The sequence below is a fragment of the Fragaria vesca genome, linkage group LG5 (assembly GCF_000184155.1).
Source record: "Fragaria vesca subsp. vesca linkage group LG5, FraVesHawaii_1.0, whole genome shotgun sequence".
NCBI classification, from domain to species: Eukaryota; Viridiplantae; Streptophyta; class Magnoliopsida; order Rosales; family Rosaceae; genus Fragaria; species Fragaria vesca.
In genome coordinates this window covers 20955445-20967039 of record NC_020495.1, presented here as the reverse complement: position 1 = coordinate 20967039, position 11595 = coordinate 20955445, and the positions used below count along the sequence as shown (strand labels likewise).

At 37.8% G+C, this 11595-nt stretch overlaps 2 protein-coding genes and 1 pseudogene across 3 annotated transcripts in view; all 3 read left to right on the top strand.

Annotated features, from left to right (window-relative positions):
- Nucleotides 1-4459, top strand: part of LOC101301203 — a pseudogene marked incomplete at its 5' end in the record, with an annotated part of 12076 nt that extends 7617 nt beyond the window's left edge. Inside the window, 2 exons of the transcript XR_184732.1 lie at nucleotides 1925-2147; nucleotides 3788-4459. The product of XR_184732.1 is annotated as an uncharacterized LOC101301203 (transcript). The remainder of the gene's footprint in view (nucleotides 1-1924; nucleotides 2148-3787) is intronic.
- Nucleotides 4460-5676: 1217 nt separating this feature from the next.
- Nucleotides 5677-6695, top strand: LOC101300916 (indole-3-acetic acid-induced protein ARG7-like). Its single transcript, XM_004300169.1, has one exon. It carries the CDS (start codon nucleotides 6068-6070, stop codon nucleotides 6365-6367), a length of 300 nt encoding a protein of 99 aa, XP_004300217.1. The 5' UTR covers nucleotides 5677-6067; the 3' UTR covers nucleotides 6368-6695.
- A 1353-nt stretch (nucleotides 6696-8048) lies between these two features.
- The window catches only part of LOC101296210, a 14892-nt gene continuing 11345 nt past the window's right edge, over nucleotides 8049-11595 (top strand). Inside the window, exon 1 of the mRNA XM_004301615.1 lies at nucleotides 8049-8294. Within this exon, the coding sequence (XP_004301663.1) occupies nucleotides 8049-8294 (246 nt within the window). The remainder of the gene's footprint in view (nucleotides 8295-11595) is intronic.

Here is an 11595-nt window from a genome sequence, read left to right as displayed (position 1 = left end):
TCCCAGATGAGCTGCTGCTGTTCAGATCCGCAAATATAAAGCACTTTAGCCGACGACATATTAATTTCGTCGGCTAAACTTTTAAATATTTCGTCGGCCATAGTTTGTGAACTTTAGCCGATGAAATAAATTCTTTAGCCGACGAAATTTTTTTTTCGTCGGCTAAAGCCTTTCTTCTGGTAGTGTATAGCTCTGCGCCAACATGCCGCCTCCGTAAATGGTATAAAAGACAATTTTCCGTTACTTTAAATGCATGACGGAAAGGGCTCGTTCTATCCCTATGCATCATGGAATGGATCAACCGCCTATGATCATTGGAATGATGTTTGCCTTGTTAAATATGCTGACACGGGTTTACATGTAAACCCGCACAAGGCTTATTCCCAACTAGTTATGTCTTTACTATAGGGGAATACAATAATCTTAGAGTTTTCAGGGGGAGTCAATATCAGGGGGAGTATTCTGAAGCATACTCTTGACCATTGTGTACTCTTTTTGTCCTTCGTACAGGGTTATTTTGTCCCACTAGATTTTGTTACCTGGCAAGGTTTTAATGAGGCACACATGTAATTGGTCACCTTGCTCATACTGCATCTTGAAGATACCTTTATTTGAAATATATGCATTTGCTCATCTTTTCCCTTCGACCACGGGTTTGTCCCACTGGGTTTACCGGGCAAGATTTTGGTGTAGCAACTATTATGCATCTATCTCCCATAGACTCACATCTTATGATCCAGACTAAACCGCTTTACCGAAATCAAGGGTTCTGACTATCACTGCTACTTGTGCGTTGTACTCTTTTCTCCTTCGACCAGGATTGTTTTTGTCCCATAGGGTTTTTTTATTACCTAGCAAGGTTTTGACAAGGCAACACCAAAACACATGTTAGGAGAAGCTAATGACAGAGAATACCCAAGGGGGAGTGTTGTAAATAGTTATTACTTAATGGGCATTCTTATAATTAGCTGACTAGGGTTATTCATGTAATTTACATACTGATTACATCTCTATATAAGAGATAGTTCCCTACTCAATAGTATACACATATTCTCTCATTCTCTTGATTGTTTCTCTCTTTTCTCAATCTATTCATTTTCGTTTTACAACAAGCATGACTTTATAGCACAAATTCTTGTTCTGACTTGTGACCAGCATTATCAATGTTGGACAAAACTGTATGTCTAAAGCCGGCCTGCATCTTATTTCATGGATCGAAATTTCACCTCTGCTAGTCGTTTTGTATTTCCTGTGTTGGGAAGACATGTTTCTTACGATATTGGACAGAATTTCTTCAGTAGCATTTAATCAATTGTATATCGATGGGAGGATATACCAACTCATGAGAATGGCAAGACAAACCCATATGATTTCCTGATTTCTCAAAAGCTGGTGACCCTCCATTCAACCAGTCATTTCATGTACCTTCTCCACCACTTCATGTTTCATGAATGTAGCAGATGATTGCAACTTCTTATCATATCCTAGGCTTATCTTTCAAAATTGGTTGGTAGATGGATTGAAATCTGTGGTAGCCATCTTCTTGTCTGCTATGTATCTAAAGGAGGTAGGGAACAATGTTTATATCCTAGTATGCAGGTTGGTACCAGTTATACAATGATTTGAGTAGGCAGACAAACCCATGTGGTTTCTCTTTCTCACAAGCTAATGCTCCTATCCTCCCTGGATCCCATCTCAATGCCTCTTCAGTCTACACCAAGGAATTTCATGTAGCAAATAACTTTCCACATATCATTTCTCTATATATACACACATGACAAGTTTCATGAGCAAAAACAACTCATCTCCTTGCAAGCATCAAATCAAGCTTCTGTCTTCCCCAAGTCCTTTGAATTCGTTTCTTCCTTCTTTCATCACTTCAGTTTCTATAAACTATGGGCTTCCGATTACCTCGCATTGCCAGCACAAAGACATCAAATATCCCAAAAGGCTATTTTGCGGTCTATGCTGGAGAGAGCCAGAAGAAACGATTTGTTGTTCCAATATCATATTTGAACCAGCCTTTGTTTCAGGATTTGCTGAGTCAAGCTGAAGAAGAATTTGGATACCATCATTCAATGGGTGGTATCACAATTCCATGCAGTGAAGATACTTTCATTGATCTCACTTCCGACTTCAGTGTGTAAGTAAACTCTAAAGCAGATACTGGATCCAACTAATCCACATTTGAAACTCGCTGCTGAGTCGAGATGAAGAAGAGGCGTCGGTTGATAATCTGACCATCCACTGATCAAATCACTCTTGTGTGGAGGGAATCAGCCGGCTGCATTCTTGAAGCAGCTTCTGAGCTGAAGAAAGATTCTAAATGAGCTGAAGCCGCTTCTGAGCTAAAGAAAGATTCCAAATATTGAAGAAGAATCAAATCACATCTTATGAAGCAGGCAAATATGAACCTAGTATATGATCTCTAAGCAGTTAGTCAGGAGTACATGAAACTCCAAATTTTGAACAATGACAGTCAAGTTCTGTCTTTTTAATCCTATGTAAAACTTTCTTGTTCTCTAAATTATATGGGAACGCAAAAGAATATATTTCAATTCTTGATAAACTTTCTTGTCTTATGTTTCAATATATCAGTTATACTTTTGTAGTGATATAATTACATAATCACATTATATGTTGAAAATGATATACAATACTTGATGATATGATGGCTTATCTGATTTTCCAATAATGGCATGGGCACATAAATATTAACATTAAAATATCTGCAGATGGCAGTCCACTCTGTAACTTGAGTACACTACTGGCAATCCATGGATAAAAACAGCTTTTTCACTTCAGTAAAGATTCTCAACACTGGAAGTTTAGGATATACTATTTAGCATTTGGTCAAGACTGCTATTTCTCCTACAAAGCAACACACATTATGAGGAGGCTTATTTAATCATATATAATGCATGAAAATAAAGAGGTACGATTGTAAGAAGGTTCCTTTGAGGCATACAACTAAGGTTTAATTTTGATGCATGTGGAAATATGTATCTTCTGTGTAAAGATTAAGAGATGGGGCAAACATACTTGAAAAGTGTCAACCATGTTTTACAGTTTGCAATCTTTTTATGTAGTTAGAACAAGACGTCAAAGCTTTGTGCAAATTTCTAACTGACTCAATCTAGGATTTTAACAAACGGTTGAAATTGATATTCAAATATTTAAATCAATACCTGTGTTGTTAGCTTATCATGGCTGATCATCAAATCGAATTTACTTTATTGACAAGACAAAATGAGATACTTCCTCAGTTGGAATTTGGATATCAGAGATATCCTACATGAAGCAGCAAGAATACAGGCTAGGCTGGCTTGGTCATCCACCCATTCTTGTATGTAAAGAAACATTATTCAACAGTGGTCCGGTGCTGGATAGAAGTGCAAGTCTTGATCAGGGCTATTATGAGTTCTTATCTACTAGGTTTTTCTGGTCCCTGTGACCCTGTCTTGTCTGTCATCTCAAGGAAGTAGGGATAGATGTTTTTCTTTTGAAAAAGGACAGCAGCATATGCATCTGCTGGGGGGATGAGTTACGTGAAGTACGATACAATCCCATGTGATTTCTTGATTTGAAACAAGATAGTGTCCCTCAATTGTGCCAATCTTAACCACTCATTTCATGTAGCAGATGATCTTCCACACACCCTTTCTTCATCTATATATATAGACATACGAACTCAATATCAGTAACTCAATTCCTTTCAGTCATTAAACATAAAAGCTTTCTCTCTTTCCCATATCCTTGAAGTCTTTTCATTGTCTATCCACTTGAGAATATAGAAACCATGGGTTTCCGGCTGCCTAAAATTTCAAGCCCCAAGAGGAGTCTTATTCGATCACTATCTAATGGAAACCAGACAGCTTCAAAGACCTTAGAAATCCCAAAAGGTTATTTTGCAGTCTATGTTGGGGAGAGCCAGAAGAAGAGATTTGTGATTCCGATATCATACTTGAACCAACCTTCATTCATGGATTTGCTGAGTCAAGCTGAAGAAGAATATGGATATGATCATCCCATGGGAGGTATCACAATCCCCTGCAGTGAAGACACATTCCTAGATCTCACTTCAAGCTTTAGTGTGTGACTGAATAATGAGATGAAAGTATGATCCAACTTCACATTCAAATAGCATCCAAATTCCAGACATGCTGCTGAGTCAAGATGAAGAAGAAGCGAGAGTCACAATTGATTATCATCTGAATCGAATGAGCGCACTACTGAGGGGAAGCTTCAGTGACTTTGAAGCTGCAATGGAGACGAACTGAAAGATACAAGAGCTATAAGCAGTCAAATGGCGATATTGTATGGATTTTGTACAATAATTGCTGCAAGAATCATGGTTCCAGCTTTGGAAACAAGAGTGAATTATGTATTCAACCTACTTAAATTAAGGTCTCCCAGGATAAAATACTGGGAACAAATAATATAGTCAAATTCTTATCAATTTACTTGTCTTATTTTTCGCCACACTATTCTTATCAGTTAACTTGCAGCATACGTAAGCAACAAATAATGTTTAATGGCTTACAGCCTCTTGCAGTATCGAATTCATGGCTCACAATATAAAGTACTTTGATGGAATATTTCCATATTAACATGTAACCTTTTAAACCCAGGAACGGGCATGTATAAACCGACAAGAACAAAACTAGACAAAATTTGAGTGATAGTAGGCATAAAAAAGGAGTAAGAATGTCTTATAGGCATTCAATCAAACAGGTGTGAGCATGATTATCAGCTTGTGATGGCGAAAGAACAAGCCACCATTGGTTCAAAGTCACAAAGAGCAAACAGAAAGGAGTAAAAGGAGTCAGTTACACAATAATCAATCTTTAGACTCAGCACCATATCATGGACAAAGAAGGTAGACAAATGTATGTTGCATACATTTTGTTGAGTACGTTGAAAACCATTTTAAACAAAAAGAATAGGAAAAAAGGAAGAAGCAAGAATGCTTCGTTTAATAATAAGAGAATTGAAATATAAAACCGAAATAGAAGGAAATCCTGCTTTTCATGTGGAGATATTGGCAGGTAATTTGAAACTGCAGACATTTCAACTCAAAGATGGAAAGGGGGAAAACGACGATGACAGACAGTGAAGAAATGAAATACAGAAGACTTTTTGCACCTAAAGTTAGTTTTTTTTTTTTTTTTTTTTAAAAAAAAAGAGGTTAGGAACTCAAACCTTGAGCAGATGAAAAGAGTATGATTTGGTAACGAAGTTGAGAGAATAAACAATCATAAACCCAAAAATGCAGCAAAACATCTAAAAACAAGGCCAAATATAAACCATCATGCACTAAAAACCTGTTTGAGTAGGAGTATGAAAATGATCATCTAATTTCAATTCTTGAAACCCAGGTAGTCTAAATTTGGAGAATTTCCCAGTTCAAACAAGCATGATTGTATATCTATATGTGTGCGTGTATCTGTAATTGTCCTAGTTTCCTAATGCCATGGTAAAGAAGTTGAAATAGCTTCGAACTCTTATATAATCATTCCTGTGCTCTTTTCTTGTCAAAGTTGACCATTTGACTTTTGTTGATTGACTAGACAAAATGTACCTGAGCCTATTGGAAGCAGAGATCATAGATATCATACATGAACCAGCAAAACGGCATGCTTGGTCATCCACCAATTTTTGTCTGTAAAGCAACCCTACACACCAGCATAGAGTGGAACTGCAAGCCTCAATCAGGGAAGATATCTCACATCCTCAATTAGGGTGGTCCATTTATTTTCTATCAACTCAAGGAAGTTCCAAGCGACAGTAGCATATGTATCTGCTGGGTGATGAGTTATGTGGAGGACAAGATAAACCCATGTGATTTCTTGATTTGAAACAAGCTGGTGTTCCTCATCAGTGCCAACTTAACCACTCATTTTGTGTAGCAGATGACCATCCACACCCCTTTGCATCATCTATATATACACACACAAATCAATTATCAGGCAATCAAGTCTTACCCTTCATAAACATCAAAGCTTTCTCTCTTTCTCAAGTTCACTCAAGAACTTTCATTGTTCTTCCTCTTCAGATTATAGACACCATGGGTTTCCGCCTTCCTAGAATTTCAAGCCCCAAGAGAAGTCTTATTCGATCACTATCTAACGGAAAACAGACAGCTTCAAAGACCTTAGATATCCCAAAAGGCTATCTTGCAGTATATGTTGGTGAGAGCCAGAAGAAGCGATATGTGATTCCAATATCATACTTGAACCAACCTTCATTTATGTATTTGCTGAGTCAAGCTGAAGAAGAATTTAGATACGATCATCCCATGGGCGGTATCACAATCCCCTGCAGTGAAGAAACCTTCCTTGATCTCACTTCAAGCTTAAGTGTGTGACAGAATGATAATATCACAGAGGGATCCAACTTCATATTCAAAAAGCATCAACATCTCAGAACATGCTGCTAAGCCAAGAAGAACAAAGAAGAGGCGAAGACATGATTGGTCGTCAATTGAATCAAGCTATGCTGAGGGGAAGCTTCTGTAACTCTGAAGCTGCTATGAATCTGAAAGATACTATTTTTATGAAGCATACGATAGCCACTCCGTATGAACTCACAAAACAATTCATCCAAGTGTCACTACTGCATTTTTGAACTCAAAGTAGTGAAATTTTGTCATCAGTCCCATGTAAACTTGTTTCTCCCAGTACCATATTCTGGGAATATATAATACACATTGCTCATGATTGACCTTCTTGTCTTATTTTCCATTGCAGCATATATCCATTATCATTATTTACTGAATGGCAGTATATTCTAACAACAAACAAAGTGTAGTGGCTTACAGTCTATAGCTCTAAACCAGGACATGCGTTGTACCATTCTGACACTCAGTCATCCAAAATTAATGAGAGGAATCCTTTCTCAGCAATATATATCTGCAGAAAAGAATTTCAGGTTGTTAGCCTGATTGGTATTGCAGCATTCAAAACCAAACTTGTTTGCATTACCGATACATGAATACTCACATATACAGCTCACATATAAGTATATAACTTGTTTGCATTACATTCGAACCCAAATAAACAGGTCTGCTTATAGTTACAGGTATGAACACATAGCTAAGTTTAATACAATGGCATTAACCATCGTGAAACTAACAACAATGTTCATTTAGCTCAGTCAGATGCAAAGAAAAATCGGTAAGCAGAAGAACAAAACTACGTGTAAGGCAGACTGATCAGTTCAAATAAGCATGATGGAAACAATTATCAGAGATTCTCAGACTCATTTCATCAAACAACTGGTGCTCACAATTCATATTCACATAGCTTACACCACCAATTCTTGCTGGCAACAGCATTGATTATCAGTATTAGACAGACCTGGATTTCTAATGCATGCCTCTGATTGTTTCTTAGAAAGTGACAGCATTGATGTCACTTTCTTGTTTGTTATGTATGAATCTTAGTAGGGAAGGCATGTTTCGACAGGAGGACGTGGTTTCCACAGTAGCATATATATCTGAAAGCTATGGGAGGACAATAACTTATGAGAATGGCAAGACAAACACATGTGATTTCACAATTTCTCACAAGCCAGTGTCCCTCATTCAACTACTCATTTCACCACTTACCTGCTTTAACATTTTGCAGCCTCTTATCATAGCACTGCCTCATCTTTCAACATAATTTGTTGGGTAAAATCTGTGAGAGTCCTCCGCTTGTCTGCTATATATCAAATAAAGGATGTAGGGAATTCGAACATTGTTTCTATCCAAGTATACAGGTTGGTACCAATTGCATGTGCTTTGAGTAGGAAAACAAACCCATGTGATTTCTCACAAGCTAGTTTTCCTACCTGGAGCCCATCTCAGTGCCTATTCACCAATCATTTCATGTTGCAGATGGTTTTCCTTTCCACACACCATTTTTTCATCTATATATACACATGATCAGGTTTATGACCGAACTCAACTCATTCTCTCATTGCAAGCATCAAATTAAGCTTTCTCTGCTTACCAAGACCTCTAAATTCTTTTCTTTCTTCTTTGGTCACTTCAGTATATACAAACCATGGGTTTCCAATTACCACGAAATGCCAGAACAAAGACATCAGATATCCCAAAAGGCTATTTTGCAGTTTATGTTAGAAAGAACCAGAAGAAACGATTTGTGGTTCCAATATCGTATCTGAACCAACCTTTGTTTCTGGATTTGCTGAGTCAGGCTGAAGAAGAATATGGACACCATCATCCAATGGGTGGTATCACAATTCCTTGCAGTCAAGACACCTTCCTTGATCTCACTTTAAGCTTAAGTGTGTGAAGGAAGACTAATGCAGTGGATATTGGATCCAAAACCTCCTCATTTTGAAACTAGCTGCTGAGTCATGCTGAAGACAAGTCTACGCTTGATGATCCAACTGAATGGATCGACACCTGTTCAAGGAAAACTTCAAGAATTTTGAAGCTGCAATTGAGCTGAGCAGGAAGAAACAAAATTTGTGAAGCATACAGATGACAATGCCATATGAGCTCTGTATAACAGATGGCCCATCATTAGAGCTCCAACTTTTGTACTCACAATTAAAATTCTGTGCTGTCCCTTGTAAACTCCTTCTATTTGGTATCAAGAAAATTATGGGAATATATTCAAGTCATCATCAACTTTCTTATTTTTCATTAATTTCTAGCTCCTTGGCCTGATTGTCAATGCAACATCCAAAACCAAAATTACGAGTGTAATGGCTATATAGAAACCCACTTATATGACATGGCTATACTTCTGGTATATAGAGCTGATGATTCCATAGAAGTCATTTCTACCTACACCTCCCCATTTGTCTAAATGTTGTTCCAGACATATGCATTCTAAAAGTTCAGCCTTCCTATCATTCAATTCAATCATAAATATGAATACTAGCAAAGAAAACAAGATTTCAGGGTCAGCATTCTTCTCACCAGACAAAAGGAAAGGAAAAAGAATAAAAAAAAATTGAAAGCAGTGGACAATGGCTTTGGCTGTACCAATACTAAAAACTATGCATCATGATCTCAGTGCTCGCTGATTCAGGAGGAAATCAATGGTCATCCACGAATCGACAAACATCTTCCACGCTGCTTAGCTGAAGAGAAAGAAGACTAATCTATGAAGACTCCAACTGTTGGTCCACATGAAGAGTTGAAGACTCTACTGTAGGAAGACTAATCTATAATTTATGAAGACAAATGGTATGAGCTCTACGGTTGGTCCTAAAAGAAGACTCCAACTGTGAACTGGTAGAAAGTTTTAAATAGGGAAACATATTCAAGGCTATCAAGTTCAAGTGTAAACAAATTCTAGAGTTCATAGTAACCAAAAGAGTAGGTTCAGTTTAGAGTTATGACTTATGAATAATGAATAAAAAAAAGAGTAGAGCTAAGTTGCCTACAATGTCAGAACATTATGAAGCATCATAAACCAATGACATTCCTGATGGGTTATAAGGAACAATACATTAGAGATTCTCAGGTTCATATCAAGACCAACACTGAGTTATTCAACCAATAAATCCAAGAACTCAAAACTGCAGTTGCTTAGCCATAAACAGTCAATGGATGGAGGAATAAAAAAACGAGAGAAAATAACTAAAACCGTCTCACATGCATTTCATCAAACAGTTGGTGAGCAACAATACAATACAGGTCACTGACAGTTCAAAATCACAAAATGTTAACAGAAATAACAACTACAAAAGCAAAAACCCAGACAACACCAGCACGCAAAAAGAGAGCGAAAGGGAAAAAATTTGGACATGCTAATCTTCTCCGTATCGTTCCAATTTTATCGGATATCCCTGAAGGGACGGGCTACACTGCAATGTTTTCATATATGAACAGCTTTCTGTTTTCGCTTTCCTTCGATGTGGGAGTCTAAGCTGGCAATTTGAGCCGAGCCAAACCAGCCAACCGAGTTCCAGCCGAGCCAACAACAGTCGGTAGCCGAGAGTCTCGGCTCGGCTCAGCCGTACCAAGTATGTATCTCGGTTCGGCTACGGTACACGATTTTGTATACCATCAGTATACCGTACCAACCGAGATATACGTATACCATCGGTATACACCTCCAAATGCAAAATATATAACACATTTTACCAAAATTGAGGCTTGAACCCAACACCTCATAGTTGGAGAGACTCGCCTCCAACCACTAGAGCAGATGCTCTTCTTACTAATATATATGCAAAACCTAAATTTATTGCTTTACTAAGTCAAAAGTCAAAACAGCTGAACACATTAAATAGACTCTCACAATATCAATTCATTCCCTTTTTTTTTTTCTCTCTCTCCTCATCATCCTTCTTCTTTGCTCTTCGCCATTCTTTCTTCTGCTCTCTGCTTGGACCACCATTTCAATCACCCACAAATCTTTCTTTTTCAATGAAACTCGGACCACCATCACCCTTTTTCCAGTTCCAATCCATCAAAGCCCACCCTTTCTCTCTTTCCCCTCCGTCTCCTTTGCCGACATCATCACCGAAGCTACCGAGATCCGGCCTCTACAATTCCTCAATCGATTTGATGCAACCAAGATGGGGTTGATGGAAATTTAAGGTAATTCAAATACTCAATTCCAGATTTGCAGATTTGCTTGTTCCTCGTCAAAATTGCAGGTACTCAATTGTTGTCTGTCTTCATCTTTCTCTTCCCCAATTTTTCAGAAATTAGGGATTTCGTCGTCGTACGGTATTTCTCGGTTACCAACCAGTACCAACCGAATTTCGGGATACCGAGAAGTCGGTATACTGACGTTGACGGTTGGTATTGGTAGCAGATTTTAGCTACCAATCAAATGTCGGTTGCTACATGGTATCGGCAAAAAAAGTCGGTAACCGTACCGATTCCAGCCCTAGGAGTCTTGGTACCAATTTACAAAAGCATATGCGCGTCACGTGTCCTCCCTTGAGTGCAATTCTATAAGAACGAAGGTTTAAAAGAGAATAGATTTTGACTGCTTAGGGCAACTATCTAAGATAATCTTTATACGAACTAGAAGATCATATTACAACGTTCTATATCCTCGTCTAAAGGGAATTAAACTTTTATGAATTGAAATTGCTTTGAGGAAATCTAAACAGAGAGTTATGTGAACTGAGAAAATTTTATTGATACTGAAAATGTTACAAACTGAGACTACAAACTAAAAGATGAAGTTTACAAATTGAGAGAAAGGTACTGAGATTTTTTCTTCTCTAAGCGTACTGTCTCTTCTCTTTCTCTCTTCCTCATATACAAAGTGATGATTCCATAGACAGGTGTAGCTTCCTCTATTTCCCATGCACCCTGCATGCCCAAGGTTTTTATTCTAAGACACGTACTCTACACAAAAAAGCATACATGCACTTATCATATGAGGTCAAACGTGTTTGATTGGGTTTTTTCGGTATTTGAAATAGAAAATTTCATATAAGTCACATTCTGAACATTTTCTCCTACATAAGTCCACCATAACAGTTTTACTCATATAAGTCCACTTTTAAGGCTAAATCTGTTATTTTACTTTTATGATGTACCTAAAATGCCCTCCCCTCTCTCTACACCAAGACGTCAGTTTCTTTTCCCCAAACATCTCTCTCTCTCTC